The 26,254-nt window shown below is 36.6% G+C and overlaps 3 protein-coding genes across 5 annotated transcripts in view; all 3 read right to left on the reverse strand.

Annotated features, from left to right (window-relative positions):
* Positions 1–620: 620 nt before the first annotated feature.
* Positions 621–2,521, reverse strand: LOC131805633 (uncharacterized). Its single transcript, XM_059129044.1, has 3 exons — positions 2,332–2,521; positions 1,526–2,252; positions 621–1,445 (listed from the first exon to the last, which is right to left on the reverse strand). The coding sequence occupies exons 1-3, from the start codon at positions 2,416–2,418 to the stop codon at positions 1,255–1,257; spliced, it is 1,005 nt and encodes a 334-aa protein (XP_058985027.1). The 5' UTR covers positions 2,419–2,521; the 3' UTR covers positions 621–1,254.
* Positions 2,522–6,122: 3,601 nt separating this feature from the next.
* Positions 6,123–9,709, reverse strand: LOC101890602 (terminal uridylyltransferase Tailor). 2 transcript variants are annotated; one of them, XM_059129033.1, is made up of 6 exons: positions 9,437–9,550; positions 8,935–9,355; positions 6,971–7,453; positions 6,714–6,890; positions 6,457–6,649; positions 6,123–6,381 (listed from the first exon to the last, which is right to left on the reverse strand). In XM_059129033.1, the coding sequence occupies exons 2-6, from the start codon at positions 9,311–9,313 to the stop codon at positions 6,198–6,200; spliced, it is 1,416 nt and encodes a 471-aa protein (XP_058985016.1). In that variant the 5' UTR covers positions 9,314–9,355; positions 9,437–9,550; the 3' UTR covers positions 6,123–6,197. The 2 variants fall into 2 exon arrangements, with proteins under 2 accessions (XP_058985016.1, XP_058985015.1); XM_059129032.1 differs by having other exon boundaries at positions 6,124–6,381; positions 9,539–9,709.
* Positions 9,710–13,493: 3,784 nt separating this feature from the next.
* The window catches only part of LOC131805627 (tachykinins-like), a 68,618-nt gene continuing 55,857 nt past the window's right edge, over positions 13,494–26,254 (reverse strand). Inside the window, exons 2-6 of one of the 2 annotated variants that reach the window (XM_059129025.1) lie at positions 21,272–21,829; positions 17,949–18,079; positions 17,278–17,884; positions 16,892–17,189; positions 13,494–14,362 (exon numbers count right to left, since the gene is read on the reverse strand). In XM_059129025.1, the coding sequence (XP_058985008.1) occupies positions 14,340–14,362; positions 16,892–17,189; positions 17,278–17,884; positions 17,949–18,079; positions 21,272–21,616 (1,404 nt within the window). In that variant the 5' untranslated portion in view covers positions 21,617–21,829 and the 3' untranslated portion in view covers positions 13,494–14,339. Of the gene's footprint in view, positions 14,363–16,891; positions 17,217–17,277; positions 17,885–17,948; positions 18,080–21,271; positions 21,830–26,254 lie in introns of both variants that reach the window. The other variant, XM_059129024.1, reaches the window with a different exon arrangement.

Raw genomic sequence — 26,254 nt, forward strand, 5'->3', positions numbered from 1 at the left:
GGTGAGAGCACCATTCGAGTACGGCTCCTTCGCGTAGGAACAAAGGAGCATATAGTTAACAAATATAAATTCTGGGCCAAAATTGAACTAAGTCAACCTTAAGCTCCTTTGTTAATTTACAAAAAAAAAAAACAGCCGATGACTTAAGCCAGTCAAAATAGGGTAGAAGAACACTGATAGACGCATCGATACAGGTGATGGGACAATGAACTGTCAAACCAATTTTGGATTTGAAAATTTTGAATGAAATATTATTCAACTTTGTAAAACTTGTTGAAAAAACACACATAATAATAGCCTTCGATTGGCGTCGTATAAGAAAACATATAGAAATCTACTTATATTTGAAAAAACATTTTAAAAATTTTGACATATCATGGATAATGGCACAATGAACTGTCAAACCAATTTTGGAATAGAAAATTTTGAATGGAAAATTATACAAATTTGTAAAAATTGCTGAAAAACGCACATAATAGCCTCCGATTGACATCGTATTAGAAATCATATAAAAATCGACTTATATTTGAAAAAAAAAACATTTTAAAAATTTTGACATATCAATATTCTTCTACCATGGGTTTATTTAAATAGACGAACTCCTCTGAAGATATCGCCCAAAAAAGTGACGAAACATCGGGAAGCAATGCAATTAAAATCTTGTCTTTTATTTGCCACATTACCAAAAGGTCAACAAACTAAATAAAAACAATGAATTCTAGTCGTGTTTCTGTTCTTTTGATAAATCATTTCGGCTTAACTCTAGTTTAGTAAAAACTCTTAAATTTGTTGGAATTTTTTTCCAGTGGTAGGTATTTTTATCCTGATTCTGGGAAACAAATTTTTTTTTTCGGGGAGACGGTTCCGTGACCCCAGATTTTGGACCCGAAATTCCTGGTTCAAGTTCCGCACCAATGAGCGGTTCGGAAGTTATAGTAAAATTATTGATTTTCCTGACCCCCAAAAAGTGGAAAAAGGGCCCGTTAGGGGGGTCAAAAAAATTGATGCCAAATTATAGCTGACACTCTTACCTTTCCCGGGTATTGAACGCGGACTTTCGGGTCAAAAATCTGGGGCCCCGGAATCAGGGTAAAAATACCTACCTCTGGAGACAATTTTCGAAAAATTGAAGAGTTTTTACTAAATTAGAGTTGTTCCATCATTTCATTTGCAAGGTTTTCAAATTAAGGCTTGGAATAATCATAATTTCGAAACGCTAGAAGCTTGAATAAATGTGGTTTCGAACCGTAGTACTCAACACCAATCCCATAAACATCCATCCTTTGGTGTACAACCGAATTGTCCAGAATAATGGCGACAGTATTCCTCTAAAGGTTTAAATTCACAAACACCCTGTGGACATCTATAAGTGGAACAATAAGCGGAACATTTTTCTGGTTGATTGAGTGCACAACCGGAACAGTCGGGAGCAACATTATTATCAGCTGGAAAGAAGAAAGAAAAAAAAATGTCTTAGCACAAAATATTGGGCTAGGGGAAATGCTCTTGGCCGGCGGTGGAATACCTCCTGTTGTCGCTGATGCCGTGGATGGGGGTATAATTAGAGTTGGATGGCTGTATTTAATTTCTGGCGGCTTGAGGTACACTATCGCAGCAGTGCATATTCTGGTGTCGCATGAATCCTTCTTGCGATTGAAGCAAATCCATTTTTGGCCATATATCTTGCAAATGCGAGGTGTGTACACTGTGCAACAGCCCACGAATGTTGGCGCAGCATTGTTTTTTGTTGATCCGCTCGGCAATTCAATGCTCTTTTTCGAATGATTGTTAAATGCGTTTTTGGGCATTGTGAGTTCCGAGTGCTTTGTGGAGCTTGGCGAATCCTTAGCCATATCCTTAGAGTTGAAATGTTCGGATTTTATTACATTTTCGAAATTAGATGTATTGAATCCGTTCTGTGTGGTGGTATTCCGTGTTCTAACTTCCAGATAGGCAGGTCGTCTGCGCACCTCATTAGTCACCACATTTTCTATTTGCAGAACTGTGGTGAGATATTCTGGTTCTTGGCACATTTTACCACGCCACACCATGCCGGGCGGACACATGGCCCGCAAGCACATTCCTCTGTAGAATTCACCGTCGGGACAAACGATCTTGCGACACTGATTATTTTCGAAAACCGATCCTTCCGGGCAATGCACACGCCTTTGTCCACTGGGAGAGCAGCCACACATGCCATTAATCACTGTTGACACATAGCCCTCAGGGCAGGCGTCTCCACTACAAACTGGCTAATATGGAAAAAGAATATGGTAAGAATATAATTTTTGACCTTTCTCTCTCTCGCGGTGTATTTTACATGAAACATACTAAAAAAAGGCTTTCGCCACACATCCCGGCTGCAGCAATTACTAACACAGCCAAAACGGCGCTGGCTATGCTATTGAAGACCATCATTTTGGTACGCGATATTTCAGTGCTTGACAAAGACTAACAACATTGTCGTTTAGACTTTTCCCTGAGAAGCATAAAAACACAGATAGCATCGAATAAAAGACGGGTCAAGGTGATGCCTGATAACAATTCTAAATTTACATACTCCTCATGACATATAACAAAAAGAGCACAACTGATCTGAGAATCAGTCTTACTTTGGCTGTTGGTTGGTCTAACGCCAACTTAGTATTGAAATTCATTTAAAACAAGTCAAATAGTATCAGTCGGTTTTGCCGACAGATGTAATCCCCCAGCCTTGAGTTATGTTTACACAAACTGTTGACCATTTGTGGGCGAGGTTACCAAGCACTGGGCCAATATTGACCAATTCTTATGTGACCTAAGACGGATATAAATATTACAATGTGCCAGATTTTGACTATATCGACTAAGTCCTATACTTTATCGGAGATATGAGCAAATTTTTGGAAAATATTGAAATATGCGTGAGGTAACAAATATAGCGGACCGAAGTATTCCATTTTCATACTTCATCTAATACAGATGAAACAAGTAAAAAAACATTAAGTTCGGCCGGGCCAAACTTTTAATACCCTCCACCTTAGGGTAAAGGAAAAATTAGAAGAAATGTGGCAAAACCCATTAAAATGCCGAATATCGAGAGGTACCATTATATGGGGGCTATACCAAATCGTGGACCTACACATGCAATGTTTCGCCAACGGAGCTAGAACCCATTATGACCTATAAATGCCAATTTTCAGATAATTACGTAAAAAAATGTGGCAAAAATCATCAAATTACCGAATATCGGGAGGTACCGTTATATGGGGGCTATACCAAAACGTGGACCTATGATTACAATGACTCGCCACACGAACTGGGACCCATTATGATCTATAATTACCAATTTTCAGAGAAATTTGTGAAAAAATGTGTCAAAAATAATCAAAATACCGAATATTGGGAGGTACCGTTTTATGGGGGCTATACCAAAACGTGGACCTACACATGCAATGTTTTGCCAACGGAGCTAGAACCCATTATGACCTACAAATACCAATTTTCAGACAAATCCGTGAAAAAATGTGGCAAAAATAATCAAAATACCGAATATTGGGAGGTACCGTTTTATGGGGACTATACCAAAACGTGGACCTATACATACAATGTTTCGCCAAACGAACTAGGACCCATTATGACCTACAAATACCAATTTTTAGACAAATCCGTGAAAAAATGTGGCATAAATCATCAAAATACCGAATATCGGTAGGTACCGTTATATGGGGGCTATACCAAAACGTGGACCTATAATTACAATGACTCGCCACACGTACAGGTACCCGTTATGACCTACAAATACCAATTTTCAGAGAAATTCGTGAAAAAATGTGTCAAAAATAATCAAAATACCGAATATTGGGAGGTACCTTTATATGGGGGCTATACCAAAACGTGGACCTATACATACAATGTTTCGCCACACGAACTAGGACCCATTATGACCTACAAATACCAATTTTTAGACAAATCCGTGAAAAAATGTGGCAAAAATAATCAAAATACCGAATATCGGAAGATACCTTTATATGGAGGCTATACCAAAACGTGGACCTATACATGCAATGTTTTGCCACACGAACTAGGACCCATTATGACCTACAAATACCAATTTTCAGACAAATCCGTGAAAAAATGTGGCATAAATCATCAAAATACCGAATATCGGTAGGTACCGTTATATGGGGACTATACCAGAACGTTGACCGATATCTCATTTTCAATACCAACCATCCTAGACACAATACAAATTGCTCTGCTAAATTTTGGCGCTCTACGTTAAATGATGTGGGCTGTATCGTGATTTCAACAGACAGACAGACGGACATTGTTAAATCGACTAAGAATTTTATGCTGATTATGAATATATATACTTTATGGGGCCTACGACGAATATTTAAGGATGTTACAAACGGAATGACAAAGTTAATATACCCTTTCCAAGGTGGAGGGTATAAAAATATTGGTATGTGTAAAATTTGAAGGAAATCTGACATTTATATCCATTTTTATGGGAAATCATAAATTCCGATAAATTACATATTCACAAGAGAAATATTTAGATGTAGCACAAGTTGTAAAGAATCGCCGAATTGTTTCGCAAGTTATGATAAATACAAGTATTGAAAATTGTTACTCTTTTTGGGTTAGGTACCAGAAGGGGTTCGCAAATATACAGAGTGAGATAAAACTGCAAACTACGCTAGACTGCTGTCATTTCTAAGCCACACGTCCGACAGCTGTTAAAATTATTCCAGTGACAGCTCATTATATTGTTTACAAGCGAACGAAAAGCATTTTGTTGAGAATTTTCCAGAAAAAAAGTTATTCGCGATGGAACTCATGCGTGATTTCTTTTTATTTGGCTGGGAAACCACTGCCGAATTTGGGATTCTCCGCGGCAATCGCTCATTCGATCCAAATTGGTCCAACAATAATGTACCGCCCGGTGGACCACCGGTTAGAGGACCCCCACAGTTAGAGCTGTGGGTGGAAACCAAAACCCAAGATGGCAAATCATTTTATTATCATGCCCTGAGAAGAGAAACTACTTGGACCAAGCCCGAGGGACCAAATATCAAAGTTATGACCCAAGCTGAAATTGAAGAAATGAACAAGAAACAGCAAATGATGCAACAGCAGCAACTACAACAGCATCATACCCAAAACCAGACAAATGGTGGTACTGAGGAAAAGAATAAACCCGAAACAGCTGTTATTACCGATAAACCACCACCAACAGCAGCGGCGGCCGCGGTTTCAGCGCCGTCGAATAAATGAAAGCCATTGAAATTCAAAAAAAAGTGCAAGAACTTACACCGCAACAGAAAGAAAATAGACTCAATAGAGCTAAAGAGTTTCTGCGCTTGGCCGAAAGTGGTGAACTGCCGAATTTGGGATTAACCCTTGAGAAAACATTCGTTGTCCAGCAGTTTGTAAACAAGCAAAATGATCGTGTTAACCTGCCAAAAAGGTCAGCTGCAAATGTGCCCCTTCGTTTGGCCACCAGAACTTAAGTGCCGGCCATGATGATGGTTTGGGCTGCCATAACAGCCGATGGTCGCTTTTAATCGACCGTGACATCAGAATAAATGCCCAATATTATTGCGAAAATATTCTGGAGGTTGTATTAAAGCCTTGGGCACGCAAACATTTTGGCCGCATACCTTGCACATTCTAACAGGACCCAGCACCATTGCACTCAGCACGCGCCACCCAAGAATGGTTACAACATGGGGTTCCTCGCTTCATTTCTGGCGCACAATGGCCACCAAAATCTCCGGATACTAATCCGTTGAACTATATTACCTGGAGTATTTTGGAAAACAAGGTTGGCACTAAAAAAATACCCGAGTGTCGATCACCTCAAGCAAGCGCTTTGCCGGGAATGGGCCACAAAATACCGCAGAGCAACATTTTGGCAGCGTGTGAGGGTTTCATTGTCCGTCTGAAGGCCATAATTCGTGCCAAAGGTGACCAATTCAAAGAGATCTAAACTTATTCTAAAATTTGTAACTATTTCCGACATGTTTTGCTTTCATTCAACCTGTATATATGTTTATATATATATTTATTATAACAAAAATAAAAACGTATTTTCAATTCATTTTTCAAGACAATAAAAAGATCATTGTAGATAACACTAAAAATAACAACTTATTTGTTAGTAATATAAAATTAAAATAACTTCTAGTCTTGTCCGATTTCAAATTAAATCATTGCCTTTTAAATTGTAAAACTATTTGTCTAGATTTCGACATAAACTCTACGAATACTTTCAATGTAAAGTCAACAATTCCTTTTGTCACATTATGATTGAGTTGTATGGGATCCTGAACAACCAACGGTTTGTTTAGTTCAATTTCCAAATCTTTGTTATTGGCCACAAAGTTTAGATATCTAAAAAAAATAGAAAGAACAGAACAGAAATAACAGTTTTATTTGTCAATACAAATTTTGTATTTCAGAATTTACCTTTCTGGCATACATGTATGCAAATCTTTCTTACTAATCACCGATCCTTGATATGGACAAATAACATTGCGGTTATAATCAAACTCCAGATAAAACTTGAAGAAACCTTCAATGAGATCAAATAGTTTACCGGTGTCAAGGTACTTGATTTTCAAAGCTTGAAGATTTTTTGAAGTGAATGTTCCCAACCATGCTGTATGAGATAGAAACCATTTAATAAAAGCAAAAATAAAAAAATCGATTTCATTTGCACTTACGTCCTATGACAAGAGCTGTTTCCATATTAACATCTTCAAACAGTTTGGCAATTGGTGGCAAATGTTCCAAGGTTTGTAAATAGAAAATCACCATTAAATTTATGCTGTAAGTATTGAAATCATTTTTCATGCCAATAAGTTGGAGCCATCTTTTCATATAAATGCATAGCACACGAGCTGCGAGAATCAAAACCAAAAGCATTAAAAATAAACCCAATGACACACACACACAACATTTCTTTCATTGTATTACTCACCGGTTGGCTGGAGTCCGTATATGTATTCCATAAGATTTGTATTTATGAAGCCCAAACTATTGGAGAAATTCATATCGCACTCAATACTGGTAGGGCCATGTATTACCTTCAGTATGGGAACACGAGCTTTTTCGACGGCCACCAGACCCTTCCATGACTTTTTGTGATTAATCAGAACTTGTTTAACCTTTTTCAACTTGGCCAATGTTGCATCGTTCGCACGATTTTGATAAACTTTAAATGTATCTCCAATGTCTATAAATAAATCCAGATCGGAGTCACGTGTACCAATTCCTGACATTCGTGAGCCGAATTTATATATTTTTATGGCTTGATTGGGAAACAGAGGTTTTATCTGTTCCAGCAGATCGTTTTCAATGGCCGCATAATCCGGTATACATTTCAGTTTCTCGCCAATTTGTACAGCAGTACTAAGTTGGGTGAATGCAGTAATCGGGTCTGTGGCAAGGAATAAGCGGGCTTCTACAAATATGGGAAATTAAAAATAAATAATAAAAGAACATAGAACAAAGCATTTGCAACAAAAGGAGATATTAAAAATAATATAAATATTTTCTCTGGCTTTTCGACCTTTTGGATTGTTAATAAGAACAATTGATTGAGCTTGAGGTCAAAATAATATTTTAAATAAATTAAACAAAAATCACATTTGTTTGCGTAATTAACCCTTGAGATCGGACCAAGGCCTATATCAGTAGTGGAATTTTCTAACTCATTTTTTGAGTTACGAAATTTGTAGATAAGTTAGCGACGAAATCAAAGAAGTCGCTCAGACCTACCTATAGATACCAATTTAACTTATTATACCATCCACCTTGTGAAACGAGGGTATATTAACTTGGTCATTCCGATTGTAACATCCCTAAATATACGTCGTAGACCCTTATAAAGTGTATATATCAGCATTAAAATTTAAAAAAATTCGATTTAACGATTTCCGTCTGTCTGACTGTTGAAATCACGATACACATTATTTGACGTAGAGCTTCAAAATTTGGCAAAACAATTTGTTTTGTGTCTAGGATGGTTGGTATTGAAAATGAAATATATCGGTCCACGTTTTGGTATAGCCCCCATATAACGATACCTCCCGACATATTTTTCTATGTCATATTTTTCTACGGATTTGTCTAAAAATTGGTGTGTATGTAGGTCATAATGATTTCTAACTCATGTGGCGAAACATTATGTGTATAGGTCCACGTTTTGGTATAGCCCCCATATAACGGTACCTCCCGTTATTCGTCATTTGGATGATTTTTGCTACATTTTTTCATGGATTTGTCTAAAAATTTGTTGTATGTAGGTCATAATGGGTTCTTACTCATGTGGCGAAACATTGTATGTATAGGTCCACATTACGGCACCTTCTGAGATTCGTCATTTTGATGACTTTTGCACCATTTTTTCATGGATTTGTCTACAAATTGGTGTGTATGTAGGTCATGATTTCTAATTTGTGTGGCGAAACATTGTATGTATAGGTCCACGTTTTGGTATAGCCCCCATATTACGGTACCTTCTGAGATTCGGAACTTTGATTTTTGCCATATTTTTCAACCGATTTCTCTAAAAATTGGTGTAGGTAGGTTACAATGGGTTCTAACTCGTGTGGCGAAACATTGAATATTTAAGTCCACGTTTTCCCAAAGCGCACACATACCGAATGGGGGAGGGTATTATTTATATCATATAGTTGGATTTTAAAGTACACGATTTTTGTCGGTAACTCAAAAAGGGTCGGAGAATTTTTAAATAAACTTGGTAGTCTGTGTACCATTGGTATTTGACTCTTTATATTTAAAATCCCAATTATGCCTTGTAACAGCAAACTTAGTTGTCAGATAGGTTTTCTGGCCAAGACCGCTGTAAAGGCAACTTTGAGTAGTAGTATTCTGAAATCTATATTTGAAAATAAAAATAAATAAATAACAAAAGCTTACTTTTCTTCAACGCAACTGCTTTCGTAAGCCGTTGTTCCTTTCGTTTCTCTGCCCTCTCCTTGCGTTGTTTCTTTAATTCCTCGCGTGCATCCTTGGTCAAGGTTTCATTGACATTACCTTTCAATTTACAATCTTCGGCCAAATGTAAAGCTACTTTACTGGCTCGTGTTCCCAGATCAGCTTTACACTGGCCACAATGATAGATACGTTGAAGCTTGTGAAGTTTTCCCATTTCTATGAGTTGGGTCTTCGCTGTGGGTACAATTTCAGTGTTGGCCTTTTCTATGAAATCGTTAATTGTGGTCATGACATTTTCCAATGCTTCAACCAGTTGGGGATCTAATATGAAATAGTCGCGTGTGGCACATATCTTGTTCATGTTGTCCACAAACAGTTTTGCCTCTATTGTAAGTGGATGAATCTGAAAAAAATATTAGAAAAAAAAACATCGGGTTATCCTAACGTTTGTAACGGTTTCATGTAATTGGTTTTTCCGGGAAACCTGTAGCGTTTGTTTTTAGCTTTCCTTTGTTAGAGATGATAAACATTTTTGAATGATAGGGCCTTGATTGTTTCATTGACATCAGAGAAAAAAACAACTTACGTATTTTTGTACTTCCCCCATTGTTGCACACCAGGTTCACAAATTCAACTATGGGTTTTTCCAAGTAACAAATTCTTGAATTTATTTTTTTTCGATCTGTGTTGTTCGGGACTTTCTACGATTCTGTTTGTCAATTAGAGAGATACAACTCTACTTAAGTGTTATAGGGTTCTAAAGGACGACCGTCTTTCTTTGCTTCGATAGGTATCTAAGAATTGATTTTGGTCTCACACCAGGAATCTGCAGATCGACATTGTATTTACGGTTTGTCAGAAGCTAAACGTGCAGGCAAAGACCTAAAATGATAAAGACTGAACAAAATGCATTATGGAAATATAGTTAATGTAAAAAATATGTAGAGACGCTGTCCACAACAGAGACATGTTAACTCAAAAGACACGATTACATAACATTTTTACCAATAACATTTTCTGTGAACCAACTCTCTAACTTGTCCTATATTTATGCTTCTATGTCTTTGGTGCAGGTTCATAAAGAGCTTTTAAGGTGAAAATATATAGAACGTATTTTTGACTGGCTTAAATCATCGGGTGGTTTCTTCGGAAAAGAACAAAGAAGGGCCAAAATCGAACTAAAGGTGAGAATACATAAAACGCTTTTCTGAATGGCTTAAAAGCATGGTACAATAAGAATGTTCTACCTTCGTAAAACTACAGAAATACAGCCCTGAATCTATGGCCGCTTCCTGTCAGAATTATTCAAACTTATATCCAACAAGTTGTTTTCATTTATTTGATATTTTTTGTTTATTTTTAAAATTAGCTAAAAAGGGGCGAAAGATGAATGAAATGCCTGAATGTTCTCTCAAAAATATGATCCTAAGAGTTCAATCTGTCAATTCCGTGGCAAATCTGCTTAATATCATTAATGTTTAAGTTTTTTCCCATCATTGATTTTGAAAATATTTTGTTTTTATTTTTCAAAACAATAAATACATACGCAAAATTGGCAGAAGTCGGGCACACTTAGAAAAAAATTGTAATCGTCTGGTAGCTCTACCTTACCTTTTTATTGTACCATGGGTACTAGTACATAAGAAGCTTGAAGTCATGACTAGGAATATTTTGTGACATTTCATAAAGGGATTACAGAGCCGCACTAAAATCCTGCCATCGTTTTCCATTATAATTTAACATTAATATGCCTAGCCATGACTTCAAGCTTTTTATGTACTTGCACCCTAAGAGGGAGTACAGAGCCGCGCTAAAATCCTGCCGTCGTTATCCATTATAACTTGACATTAATATGCCTAGCCTATTGCCTATATGCCGATGCAACTACCTGTATTCTTCTATCATGTTCGTAGCGGTGCAAAGGAGTTTTAGGTTGACTTAGTTCGATTTTGGTCATATGCTCATTTGTTCATCTCCGAAGAACCCAGCCGATGACTTAAAGGTGCAAGCACATAAAGAGCTTTTTTGACTGGCTTAAGTCATCGGCTTACTTCTTTCGAAAAGAATAAAGGAGTGTAGGGCCAAAATCGAACTAAGTTACCGTAAGACTTCTTTGTTCCCCTACGAAAAAGTCAACCGATGACTTAAGCCAATCAAAAGAATGTTTTAAGTATTTTCATATTTTCTCATCTGCTGGCTTCTTCATAGGGACAAGACAGAGTCAAGATATGGCAACCCTGTGAAAATACCTCTGTTGTTATGATATCGTAACATCATAGTTAGCAATGTTAAGCGATTTAAACCACTTAGGCAATATGCAATTAACTGGTAAAGTCTATGAAATAGAATTATGAAATCCTCTTTTTGGATTTTTCAAACTTGTATCTCTCATTATACCCTACAACACTATGTGTTGGGGGTATTATAAGTTTGATTGGACCAAAAATTATGTAACACCACGAAATATTGATTTCCCACATAGGAAAGTATATATGGATCTTCCTATCTCGCCGAGCTGAGTCGATCTAGCTATGTATGTCCGTCCGTCCGTCTGTCCATGTTAATTTGTAATCACTCTACAGGTCGCAATTATGGCCCGATCTTCACGAAATTGAAAATGTAGGTGGGATTGAGGTCAGAATAGAACCCTATTTCCTTTGGAGATGATCGCATAATATTTAGGGGTTGAAATGGACCAAAAACTGAAAACTTTCCTGATTTTGTAGTTGCTCTACAGGTCGCAATTATGGACCAATCGACGCGGAATTTCGCGTGTAGCTAGAGTTTAGGGCGGGGAAGAAGCCTACCAATTCGGGTGGTCATCGGATAATATTTAGCGGGTAAAATATACCATATATTTTGTGTTGAACAAATTTAAAATTTTTCATTAAACCGCGAATATTTTAAATCCCGGCGAAATCACAAAGCCATGACAAGGTTACTTCTTATCTTTACATTGATGTTAAGATCCAACAAATCGGATATATAGCAAAATATGTGCGATATATATCATATATATCAAAGAAGTTATGCTTGAAAGATCTCTTATATGTCGAGAACGGCTGAACTGATTTCGACAGTTCTCATTAATTCAGAATGGTCTCTTGGCAGGAAAGAAATAACGTCTAAAAAATCGCATAAAAATATCTCACTAAAGATGAAAATATTGATTTTGTAAAATGTTCTCACATTTTTTTCAATTTTGTCATATTTTTGGCATATTTTTGAATTAAACATTTGGTAATATTTCTACAGCTAACAAAACTAAGTAGTTAAGATATCAGGATATCATATACAGATCGCATTTATGGCCCGATCCTTACGAAATTTTGCATGGGGATAAGATGAGGGTCAGAATAGAAGCCTACTCTTTTTGGAGATGATCACCATATATTTAGGGGTTGAAATGGACCAAAAACTGTAAAATTGTCAGCAGGTCGTAATTATCGCCCGGTCCTCACGCACATTTGAATGGGGGTTACCGGACATTGCAAAAGCCAAGCAGTTTTGGATGGCCATCCAAAAATATTCAATGTGTGAAGGAGTTTGCCAACTTTTGTAGACAAAATACGAAAATGTCCATACCTGTGATTTTTTGGAGAATTCACAAATACAGGAAAGACGCAGTTCCGACTATTTCGTTAACGCTGATTTCGTTGAAGAATATAGTCAAATGTCTGTATCTCATATATATGCGTTTCAGTCAAAAACCAATAATAAATGTTAATCTTTTGCCACTTCTGAGAGATTATAGGTCTTTGGGAAATATTGGTTCCAGATCTAGGAAGACCATTTAAGTGCAACATCTACCAATAAATTGGAAATGAGCAAATTAGTTTAAGTTGCTATTATTCGAAAATTAGTGAACGAAACCTGATGGTTTTTTTTTATTATTTGTCACAATATCTTGTGGAATTCTTTCGAGTATCTCGCCTATATAAACTGTATCGTTTATTATAGTGTTGTAGGGTATTCAACGGTCGGCCCCGCTCGACTGTAGCCTTTTCTTACTTGTTTTTTTTTTTTTTTTCTATAAATGTGGTTTTTATATTAACATGGTCCTGTCATGAGCTGTTATTCTAGATAGTATAGACACAAACCATATACTTAGAATGCATTTTGTCTAGCCTATGGCAGAAGAATACAGGTAGATGCAGCATTGATATGTCAAAAAAAATTTAAATGTTTTTTCAAATATAAGTAGATTTTTATATGTTTTTTTATACTACGTCATTCGGAGGCTATTATAATTCGCGTTTTTCAACAATTTTTACAAATTTAAATAATTTTTCATTCAACATTTTCAATTTCAAAATTGGTTTGACAGTTCATTGTCCCAGCAGCTGTGTTGACGCGTCTATCTATATTCTTCTACCATGGTCTAGTCTTTACCATTTTAGGTCTTTGAACAAATGAGTTTTAGGTTGACTTAGTTCGATTTTGGCCCTACGCTTAATTGTTCTTTTCAAAAGAAGCCAGCCAAAGGCTGAATAATACACAAACAAAATTACATTTTTAAGTATTCTTTGTTCTTTATTTCATCTATTTATTTTTAGTTTCCTTTTGTATTGTATGTATATTAATATAAGTAAATATGTAGTGTATGTTTAGTTTGTGGTTTTGACAGTTTACATTAATAATTCACATAAAATATTATTAATTTTTCGATTTAATTACACGATTGCCTTTTTTATATACAGTGTAAATGGAAAATTGTGCAAAGTGTGTTTTTTTATTTCGTTCTTTTTCAATGTTTTCATATGTTACTTAAGTTTCATATTTAGTTACAGTGGTGGTGGATGTTTTGTTTCAGATTAATGGCTAACCAGTTATTTTTTGTTAATTTTTCTCTTGCATTTTATGCATTATATAGGAAACTTCTAGTGTATATACTATATATATTTTTTTATTAATATAAAGTTTTAGTTAAGTTAAACTAATAAAGTTTTTTTTTGATATTTTTAATTGAAGACAATGAAAATCATATGCTTGCTTTTAGTTTTTTTTTTTCTTTTATTATTTATTTAATATAGTATGTATAAATTATAACAACATTTCTAAATAATACCAGCCCAGTTTTTGAGATTATTTAGAATGTCTGCATATTTGTTTTTTTTTTTTTTTGGTTTACTACATAGTTAGTTAATAACTAAATTTATTCAATATACATAGTCCGTTTGTTGGTATTCGTATTTGATATATAGTTATGTGATATATATATGTTTGTGTATAATATAAATATTTTATTTTGTCAGGTTGTTGTTGCTGATGCTGCTCGTACAATATAATGGAGGCCAAACATACATAAATACACAAAAATCAATAATTTCCCTTTTTTTGTAAATTTCGATATTTTTTATTCAGCTTGTCTTAGTTATCCCCTTGATTTAATTGGCTGTAAATAGATCGGCTGAAAATAAAAATTGAAGATTTATATTAAAACAGTTTCGATAGATTTGAATGAAACGCTATTAAATTAGGTAGCAATAACCAGACGGACGTATTGTCAAAATGTCTATGCCATGGCTGAATGTGGAAGGTAAAGGTGAGAATACATAAAACGCTTTTTTGTTTGGCCTAAAGGAGAGAATAAATAAAACGGTTTTTTGAATGGCTAAAGCTGGAAATACATAAAGCGCATATTTGGCTGGCTTAAGTCATCGGCTGGCTTCTTCGTAGATGAACAAAGGAGTTTTAGGTTGACCTAGTTCGATTTTGGCCCTAGGCTCCTTTGTTCATTTCCGAAGAAGCCAGCCGATGACTTAAGCCAGCCAAATAAGCGCTTTATGTATTCCCAGCTTAAGCCATTGGCTGGCTTCTTTGCAGAGGAACAAGGGAGTTTTAGGTTGACTTAGTTTAATTTTGGACCTATGCTCTTTTGTTCTTTTCCAATGAAGCCAGCCGATGACTTAAGCCAGCCAGATATGCATAACACGCATATTTGGCTGGCTTCTTCGTAGATGAACAAAGAATTTTTAGGTTAATTTAGTTCGGCTTAGGCTCCTTTATTCATTTCCGACGAAGCCAGCCAGATTAGCGCTTTATGTATTCCCACCTTTAAAAAAAAGTAAAAAAAACGTTTTAATGTGAGAATACATAAAACGGGCCAAAATCGAACTAAGTCAACCTATAACTTCCTTCTTCCTCTACGAATATACGAAGGAATAAAGGAGTTTTAGGTTAACTTAGTTCGATTTTGGCCCTATCCTCCTTTTTTCTTTTCCGAAAATGTATTCTTACCTTAAGGCTGGAAATACATAAAGAGCATATTTGGCTGGCTTAAGTCATCGGCTGGCTTCTTCGGAAATGAACAAAGGAGCCTAGGCCCAAAATCGAACTAAGTCAACCTAAAACTCCTTTGTTCATCTACGAAGAAGCCAGCCGGTGACTTAAGCCAATGTATTTCCAGCCTAACTCTACCATAACTTTACTAAGGTAAAGATTATTGAAAGTAACCTTACTTTAAGTAATAATATCCAGTTCTGCAGTTTATGTGATTGTCAAATTGAATCTCTGAATTGTGTGATCAATGAGATGTTATCAAAGGTATTAGGGTCAGAATACATAAAACGCTTATCTGGCTGGCTTAAGTCATCGGCTCGCTTCTTTGGAAATGAACAAAGGAGCCTAGGTCCAAAATCGAACTACGTCAACCTAAAACTCCTTTGTTCCTCAACGAAGAAGCCAGCCGATGACTTTAGCCAATCGAAAAAGCGTTTTAAAGTGAGAATACATAAAACGCTTTTTTTGACTGGATTAAGTCATTGGCTGGCTTCTTCGGAAAAAAACAAAGGGGCGTAGGGCCAAAATCGAACTAAGTCAACCTATAACTTCTTTGTTCCTCTACGAATATACAAAGGAATAAAGGAGTTGTAGGTTGACTTAGTTCGATTTTGGCCCTAAGATCCTTTCTTCTTTTCCGAAAAAGCCAGCGATGACTTATAAGTCAGTCAAAAATGCGTTTTATGTATTCTCACCTTAATTCTACCTTCTTCTTGGGATTTTTAGGTTGATTTAGTTCGCCTTAGGATCCATTATGCTAGGAACACAATTGGAGCGAACGACGAATTTTTTCGCGGCGTATGTTCGTCGTCAAAAATAAAAACCATATGTGTATATGGAAGTGCACACAATCACGGCGCCGGCGAAAATTTCGTCGGTCGCCGCGAACTCAATTAGCTTTATTTCTATTTCATACGCCGGCGAACGGCGACAAAACAGTACAAGGTGGCCATACTTGTACGAATTTTATGTGTTTTAGTAAATAAAGTTACTTTTTACTTAAAAATTTGTTATGGTCACTCTACTATCTGTTATTCGTATAAAAAAACATAAATAATTTGTTTATTTATTTGTGCACTTGCGCCTGAGTGAAGATGGATATCAGTGAATTTATAATAGAAAAGATGGACATAACTGAAATTATAAAGAATTATGAGTTCTTGTATAATTTTCATTGTAGTCAACAAATGAGCAAAAAGTAAACAACTTCATCAGCTGTTTTATAATTTCGTCGGTATTGTGTTCCATACGACGAATTTTCGCGGCTCATTTTGTCGCCGCGTAGGGCGAAATTCGTCGTTCGCTCCAATTGTGTTCCTAGCATTATTCATTTGCTTAATCATTTCATTTTCAAAAAAAAGCGTTTCATTTATTCCCAACTTTAAGTCATCGGTTGGCTTCTTGGGAAAAGATCAAAGGAGCGTAGGGCCAAAATCGAATTTAGTCAACCTATGACTTAAGCCATAAGCCTAGCCGATGACCTAAGCCATACTAAAAAAAGCGTTTTATGTATTCTCACCTTTCTATTTTGAAAATATTGTAAGCATATGATAGCACAAGGTTTCCTTCTTAATTCTGCCATGGATTTAGGATTTTCAACCGCCCATTATTATACCATGGAAATCCACCCCACATATTTTACTGGCCTCTCACTCACCTACGCTGGATGGTCGTTTGCCGCGCATACCCACAAATCCATTGGGTGCTCTCTTGCCAGTGTTGCCATACATCAAACGCAGCGAAGATCCATCGGTCGTGACCACACCATTCGCGTTTAAGGCTGGCGTTATGGGTGAAAACACTGGCGAATATGTCCATCTAATGTTGTTACCCAAATTCTCCATTTCATAGCTATTTTGATTCAACGAATTTTTCTTGCCCCTGACCGCAACAAATTTATTGCCGAAATCCAGAAATCGTTGACGTTTACCACCAGGTCCCGAATTTGGTGAAGACTTTTTCCAAAAATCAAAAAAATAACGCTACAATCATTAATCATCAGTCATTATCGGATCGGTGTTTTTTGAGGAAACATGTACCTACCTCTGAACCGCCGGCCAAGGGTGAACGTTTAAAGGTCTGATGTGATACATCTTTTTTGCCGCGTACTCCCACAAAGGTGTTGCTAAGACCACGTTTACCCAACAATTCCAGAGACATGTCAGCTCCGGCTTCCGTCAATTCGGGACGTTTGCCACGCAATCCCGTAAAACCGGTTGGTGCTCGTTTGGACATTTCATTTTGTTGTTGCATCATCCCCGTTTCCGTGTGCGGTTCGTTTACCAAACGATCCATGAAATCATCCACAATCATGTGGCGAACATTTTCTTCGTCCAATTTCTGCAGAAATTGTTGCCAACGATAGGCATCACCGCCTGGATTTATGCCACCACCCAAAGTGAATTTTTTACCCCGTACACCATAGAATACAGATGGAGCCTTTTTATAACGTTGGGCATTCGCCTGAACATAGTCTTCCCAATTCATAGCATTCTCATCGATGTCTGGTAGGGTTTGCCATGGAAATGTCAAGCTGCTGCTGTAGCCATTACTGAGATCTTCATTACTTCCTTCGGTACTCTTTTTGCCACGCATTCCCACAAAACCACCTGGTGCTCTTTTAACAATGTTAAGGCTACGCAGAGGAGAGCTAGGGAGAACATGATAATTAAAAAGGTGGTTTCTCTCTCTCTCTCTCGCTCTCTTATACTTACCCCATGCTTATTTGGGGTCTCAATAAATTGTAGCCAAATCCATTGCCTCTAAAATCTGTTTCTTCGCCTTCATCTTCATCATCCTCAAAGTGTCCATCGCCGTTGGGAAGTAATTGAGTTTTCGATTTTTGCTGTGGTGGAAAGAAGAGTTATTTTTAAATTAATAATTTATTTATTATTTTTATGGAATTTTAAAAATAAGTTGCATTTCATTTGTGTAAGATAAGGGTTTAAAAGAAGAGAGCAGGCGTCGAGTGTGAGATCCCTGTAAGCGTGTGCTCATATGAAACGCCCAACACGTCGGCACCTAAATTAAGTGTTTTACGAAGATTCGTCATTTATTTGATATATCATCAAAGGAGTTGACAACCTAAATTACGCGTTTTATAAAAACATGTCTGGTGTAAACAGGGCCTAAGGACAGAAAAGTGTAAAGGTGAGAATACATAAAATACTTTTTGACTGAATTAATCGTCGGGTGGTTTTATGGGAAAATAACAAAGGAGCGTAGGTCCAAATTCGAACTAAGTCAACCTAAAATTCTTTTGTTCCTCTACGTAGAAGCCAGTCATATATGCGCTTTATGTATTCCCACCCTAATAGTACTTTTACAGCTGCCTGGATTTAGTAAAGGCGGTTGAAGATGGAAATAAGAATATAAACAGTTTAAACGAGGCTTTAGCTATGAAAATAGCTGTGTGTCTAATAAATATGCCCAGTTATTAGAGAAAGCAAAGCGGAAAATGGCGTAACTACGAGAAACGAACATAAAGCTTGATTGTAGCCTGAAGTCTGCTGTGGCAGCCAATATTGACGTTGAAAAAAAAAAGTCTTTTATTGAACGACGAGGTTCAGCGTGTTCTTTTACGAAAAGGCCAGCAAATGACTTAAGGTGAGAACACGTAAAACGCTTTTTTGACTGGCTTCTTTGGAAAAGAACAAAGGAGCGTAGGGCCAAAATCGAACTAAGTCAACCTAAAAACGTCTTATTCAAAGACGTAAAATGGTAAAGACTAGACAAAATGCATTCTGAGCAAATGGTTTGTGGCTATACTACCTTGAATAACAGCTCATGACAGAGGCATGTTAATATAAAAAACACAATTATAGGAAAGAATGACAAATAAAATTTTGGATAATCCAAACTATTGGTTTCAAATTTCTATTCCATATACCTTCCCAAATAATTGCATACTGCCTTAGCGGTTTAAATTGCTTAACATTGGTAACTATGTTGTTACGATATCATAACAACAGAGCCATTTTTCATCTTTCCCATCTTCCCATCTTTATACTTCTATGTTTTTGTCTCTTTCCACTACGAAGAAGCCAGCCGATGACTTAAGCTAGTCAAAACAGCATTTAATGTATTCTCACCTTAAATTCTTTGAAGGAGAAAGTGAAACTACCTTCGGAGGGTTTGGATTCAGGTGAGAGTACATAAAACGTTTTTTTGACTGGTTTAAGTCATCGGCTGGCTTCTTCGTAGAGAAACAAAGGAGTTTTAGGATGGCTTAGTTCGATTTTGGCCCTACACTTCTTTGTTCTATTCCCAAGAAGCTAGTCGATGACTTAAGCCCGTCAAATAGGCGTTTTATGTACTTTCACCTTTATTCCAAGAAGGTCCGTAGAGTGGCTGAAGCAGAACCTGATGAGTCCGCTGCGGAAATAACAGAAAATACCACAAAAGACGAAAGCATTGGAGTAGAACATTCCATTACTGAAGTTCAAGAACTTGGGGATGAAAAATAATGAAGTCCCGAAGACTTGGAAAGACAGCCCTCAAGCACTGAAGAATCGAAGTAAAAAATAACCCAAGATGTCTTATCCATGTGGAAAGGGAATGCGACAGAAATCAAGGATGAGCTGTTCGTCAGCCAAATGAAGACGAAGAAGGATGGTCATTTGCGTCGCTGGAATAATAAAATGCTGAAGGAAGCTCAAGTTGTTAAGAAAATGGAGTTGCCTAGTGGAAGTGGTGCAGCGAGAAAAGGACAGACCGGAGTGTTGTGAAATTATGAACGTTGGCAACGCTGGAACGATAAATCGAAGTGAGAAAGAAAGCAGTAGAAACAGAAATCAAGGATGAGCTGTACGCTAGCCAAATGAAAACGCAGAAGAATGGTTATCTGCATCGCTGGAATAATAAGACACTGAAGGAAGCTCAAGTTGTTAGGAAGATGGAGATGCCTAGTGGAAGTGGTGAAGCGAGAAAAAGACAGGTCGGAGTGATAGGAACGATAAGAAGAAGTGAAAAAGAAACCCAAGATATCCTACCCACCTGAAAACGGACGAGACAGAAATCTAGGATGAGCTGTTCGCCAGCTAAATGAAGACGAAGAAGAATGTTCATCTGCGTCGCTAGGATAATAAGATGCTGAAAGAAGCTCACCTAACAACGAAGATGGAGTTGCCTAGTGGAAATGGTGAAGCGAGAAAAAGAAAGGTTGGAGTGTAGAAATTATGAACGTTAGCAACGCTGGAACGACAATCGAAGTGAAAAAGAAAGCAGGATACCCTACCCACGTGGAAACAGAACGCGAAAGAAATCAAGGATGAGCTGTACGCCAGCCAAATGAAGACGAAGAAGGATGGCCAATTACGTCGCTGGAATATTAAAATACTGAAGGAAGCTTAAGTTGTTACGAAGATGGAGTTGCCTTGTGGCGGTGGTGCAGCGAGTGATAGGAACCATAAGAAGATGTAAAAAAGAAACCCAAGATATCCTACCCACGTGAAAACACAACGCGACAGAAATCTAGGATAAGTTGTTTGCCAGCCAGATGAGGACGAAGAAGGATAGCAATTTGCGTCGCTGGAATAATAAGATGCTGAAAGAAGCTCCTGTTGTTAGGAAGATCGAGAAGCCTAGAGGAAGTGGTGCAGCAAGAAAAAATACAGATTGGTGTGATGGGAAATTATGAACATGGCAACGCTGGAACGATAAACTGTCCAAGGTCTCTTAAGGTGATAAAAAAAAAAATTATGGGCCGATATTGGACTAAGTCAACCTGAAATCCTTTGCTCTTTTAAGAAGAAACCAGCCGATGACTTACGACGTTAAAAGAAGCTATTTTGGTATCTGCACATTTAAAGTGTTAAGGTGAAAATACATAAAAAGAAGACCTTCATTGGATCTTCTGTTTTTCTAGAAGACCACATCCTTGAGTACTACTTGCTCTTTGTTCTCTCTATTATTTGTCAATTAATTTAGCCAAGTAAATAGATTATCATGGCACTTTGTGGTAAATTGCATAAAGAATAAAAACAACAACAACAACATTTAATCCGAGTTGATCTAATTTACATAAATATTTACTTACCATAACATAATTGAGTTGCTCCCCGCCAACGCCAACATCAGCTTCATCATCATCATCGTTTTGATTATCGTCATTAGCATTGTCGTCGTTGTTCTGGTGGTGGCTGAGTTGTTTCTCTGCCGTTGCTGCTTCAATGCCCGGCAATTCTTGTTGCTGCAACCGATTTCCGTTTCCGTTTAGTGAAATGCTGTTGCTTAGAGCATCAACACCAGCACTAGCCGCCAATTGGCCACCGAGTATGGCAACCAGCAGTGCTGTCCAAAAATTCACTAGAACTTGGCGCCCGCTACTCTTCCCATGATGTGGCCTTGGTTGTTGTGGTTTTTGGTGTCTTGTCCTTGCCATTAGTTTTGTCTGCCACTTGCGGCGGCCAAATGTAGCTATGGTAGATGTTTTTTCTTTTGTTTGTTTTGTTTTCGTTGGTCTTTGTCTATGTTGTTGCCGATGTTATTCTGCACAGCTTTTGCTTCTTTGTCCTTCTATGTCGTTTTATTTTGAGTTAGTTGATGACTCGAGGCATGCGATTTTAGTGGAAGATAACGATTACCTGGATGTTAGCTGGAATAAGATTGGCGGTAATATTATTATTAGTATTTTTATGGTGCGAGGTGAATGAGATTGATGTTTTTTTAATGTTTGTGTATTTGAAAATGTAAATCAAAAGGTTAGGTTTAGAAAATTTGATATTCAAAGAGAAAAAAGAGACTTTCTTTTTTTCGGAAAATAAATATTCTAAAAACCTCAATGAAATTCTTTCTAGGCATACACTGTTGATGTTACTACATTTTTTAAGAGGGTGAGAATACATAAAACGTTTTTTTGAATGGCTTATGTTATCGGCTGGCTTCTTCAAAAAAGAACAAAGGAGCGAAGAGCCAAAATCCAACAAAGTCAACCTAAAACTCCATCTTCTACGAAGAAGCCAACCGATGATTTATGCCAGTCAAACAAGCCTCTTATGTACTCTCACCTTAAGAAAAGCTTTATAAAGCTCATGGTAGAAGAACACAGGTAGATGCATCAACGCTTGCGAACATTTTTATGTAAAAAAAATTAAAATGTTTTTTTCAAATATAAGTAGATTTTTTCTTATACGATATCAATCGGAGGTTATTATGATAAGCGTTTTTCAATAATTTTTAAAAAATTGAATAATTTTTCATTCAAAGTTTTCAATTCCATGACTGTTTATTGTACCGTCACCTGTGCCAGAAAAGATGTAAGAGTTGGAGTAGGGGGAGAAAAATAATGAAGTCCCTAAAACTTGAAAGGACCACCCTCTAGTACTGAAGAATCGAAGTGAAGAAGAAACAAAGATGTCCCAGCCAAGTGGAAACGAAGCGGGATAGAAATCAAAAATTAGCTGTTCGCCAGCCAAATAAAGACGTCGCTAGAATAATAAGATGCTGAAAGAAGCTCAAGTTGTTAGGAAGATGAAGATGCCTAGTGGAAATAGTGAAGCGAGAAAAAGACAGGTCAGAGTTAAAGGAAATTACGAACGTTAGTAAGGCTGGAACTATAAATCGAAGTGAAAAGAAACCAAGATGCCTTAGCCCCGTGAAAACGGAACGTTGAAATTTCTAACGTTTTCAACGCTGGAACACCAAAAAAATGGAAGTGAAAAAGAAACCAAGATGTCCTAGCCACGTGAAAACGGAACGGGACAGAAATCAAGAATTAGCTGTTCGCCAGCCAGATGAAGACGAAGTGGGATGGCGATTTGCGTCGTTGGAATAATAAGATGCTGAAAGAAGCTCAAGTTGTTAGGAAGATGAAGATGTCTAGTGGAAGTTGTGCAAATAGTAAATCGCGAAAAAGACAGATCGGCGTAATGGGAAATTATGAACGTTGGTAATGCTGGAACGATATATCGAAGTGAAAAATAAAGCAAAATGTCTAAGCCCCGTAAAAACGGAACATACCAAAAGTCAAGAATAAGCTGTCGCCAGCCAGATGAAGTCCAAAAAGGATAGCCATTTGGGTCGCTGGAATCTTAAGATGCTGAAAGAAGCTCAAGTTGTTAGGAAGATGAATTTGTCTAGTGGAAGTAGTGAAGCGAGAAAAAGACAGATCGGAGTGATGTGAAATTATGAGCGTTGGCAACGCTGGAACGAGTGAAATTATGAACGTTGACAGGGTGAGATAAAAAACTGCAGCAAAGTCAAACGCCATAATTTTTACAGTTTTTTTTTTTTAATTTATTGAATGGAAGCAAAAAAGGTCGAAACTAGCATCAAATTATAGAATAAGTTCGAATTGGTCGTCTTTGTCACAAATTATGTTCTTCAAACGGCCAATGAAACCGTCACACGCTGTCCGAATATTGCTCTGCGGTATTTTGGCCCATTCCCGGCGAAGCGCTTGCTTGAGGTGATCGACACTTTGGTATTTTTTAGTGCCAACCTTGCTTTCCAAAATACCCCAGACACAATAGTCCAACGGATTGGTATCCGGAGATTTTGGTGGCCATTGTGCGCTGGAAATGAAGCGAGGAACCTCATTTTGTAACCATTCTTGGGAGGCGCGTGCTGAGTGCGATTGTGCTGAGTCCTGTTGGAATGTCCAAGGTCTGCGGCCAAAATGTTTGCGTGCCCAAGACTTTAATACACCCTCCAGAATATTTTAGCGATAATATTTATCCTGATGACTTAAGCCAGCCAAATATGTGCTTTATGTATTTCCAGCTAAGCCATTCATCTTTATTTCCAAGATTTTTATTTGAAAATTTCTACTCCACTTTGAATGAAATTGATTGGCATAAGTGTTTGCCAACACATTTTTTATACACTACATAAACTTCTTAAAACTGTTTTTATTTTATTTATATTTTTAAAGTAACCTGAAAATGTTGATTTTACAAAGAAAAAATCTTTCAGGTCAAACAAACACAAGAGTTATTTATGTTTTGCATTAAAAGTCCATTGCATCAAACCTGTTGCTACCGCCTCAACACACTTTCACTTTCCCCAACATAAAAATGTTTTCAAACTTTTTTTTAACAATAACCACATTTTTAGTTCCATTTCAGCAGCAAGTAATCTCTAAGTAAAACACTGCATATGTGTGGGCTTTTGTGTCCGTGTGTGAAACTGTGTTGATGTGTGTGCGTGTTATTACAGTTGTGCAATTATTTTTAAAACACCTTTTAGTTGGTAAACTTCTAATGTAAATACAAATATAATTAAATGATTAAAAATCCACCGCAATGGGAAAAAAAGAATACCAACAACAACAACCACATCCGGCGAATGGCAAATAGAAGAAGGAAATTTGCAAATTTGCAACAATAACAAGGAGGGGGAATTAAATTAAATCAAAATACATTTAGCGAAACAAATCGATTAGATAAAGTTAATTTTATTGGACACACATTGAGGCTTGGATGATAATTTTAAATTTATTACAATTCGCTTCATGGTAGAATAAAGAAGGTAACATCACTTCAATGGGAAGTGACCAATTTAAAGTTCAATAAACAATAAAGCTGACATGAGTTTTACATATGTAAGTTGCACATAGCGTGTGATATATGGATGACATTTCCGTTTTCGATCACAGCGAGCCCTATTTTCATGGTTTAAGTTTTGTTTATCTTTCGTACTGTGATTCCAGTCACAATAAGTATTTTGACAACTAATCTAGATGATCAGCTGCGTACCTTGCATGGTAGAAGAATATAGGTAGACGCATCGACACAGCTGCTGCGACAATGAATTGTCAAACCAATTTTGGAATTGAAAATTTATTAAAATGAAAAATTATTTAAATTTGTAAAAATTGTTGAAAAACGCAAATTATAATAACCTCCGAATGACGTCGTATAAAAAACATATAAAAATCTACTTGAAAAAACATTTAAATAATTTTGACATATCAATGCTCCCAAGTGTTGATGCATCTACCTGTATTCTTCTGCTGTTGTTAGAAATAAAGTGTTGCCAATGTAGATTTAAAAAAAAAATCGCTTACACGCACGTTTACACTTACTAAATTTAGTAGATTTCAACTGTCAATTCCATTGTCTATACGTCAAATCCAGTAAAATGTTGTAAACAAAGTACATGAACCGAAAACTATTAATAATTTCAAAATTTGTTTGCAATCCTTAAAAGTCAAAATATCAACCTATCAGAAATTGATAATCGGTAGATGTATGCTTCTTCAATTGTATGAATCTGCGACATTTACACATTACCTTTGAGACTCATTGACTTTTACAAATATTAGTACTTTATATTTTTTATATTATGTTTATTTTATTAATTTTTATAATTTTTTGCGTAGAACAGTAGGTTACAAAAATCCGGACGTGGGAATTAACCCTGTTTTAATAACGAAAATTACTCTATTTGCAAAAAAACATAGTCAGCGCTTTGCTTAATTTTCTTGCTTTGTCATGGCAAAGTATTTGGTTTTTAGAATTTTTAAATTTTTTTGCTTTTATTTTTCAAAACAATAAATAAAAAAAAACACAAAATTGGCAGAAGTCGAGGCAATCAGCTGATAGCTCTACCATACCTTTTTACTCTACCATGAGCTTTAAGGTGAGAAGCCAGCCTATGATTAAGGCCAGTCAAATAAACATTTTGTGTATTTTTACCCTTAGTATGTATAAGGTACTAAAATACAACTCTGATTTACAAAGATTTGTCTTGTGTAAACACTGGGTTAGAAAATTTATATTATATGGTTCAAGCTATATAAAGGTGAGAATACATAAAACGCTTTTTTGACTAGCTTAAGTCATCGGCTGGCTTCTACGAAAAAGAACATAAGAGGGCCGAAATCGAAGTAAGTTAAAATTATTCCAGTGACAGCTCATTATATTGTTTACAAGCGTACAAAAGCATTTTGATGAAAATTTTCCAGAAAAAAAGTTATTCGTGATGAAATAACCCAAGCGTGATAGTGTGATGTCTTTATATTTGGCTGGAAAAGGACAAATGGCTATCGTTAGAGCACTCCAGCATTTAAATGTGAATA

Source organism: Musca domestica, unplaced genomic scaffold (assembly GCF_030504385.1).
Source record: "Musca domestica strain aabys unplaced genomic scaffold, Musca_domestica.polishedcontigs.V.1.1 59, whole genome shotgun sequence".
NCBI classification, from domain to species: Eukaryota; Metazoa; Arthropoda; class Insecta; order Diptera; family Muscidae; genus Musca; species Musca domestica.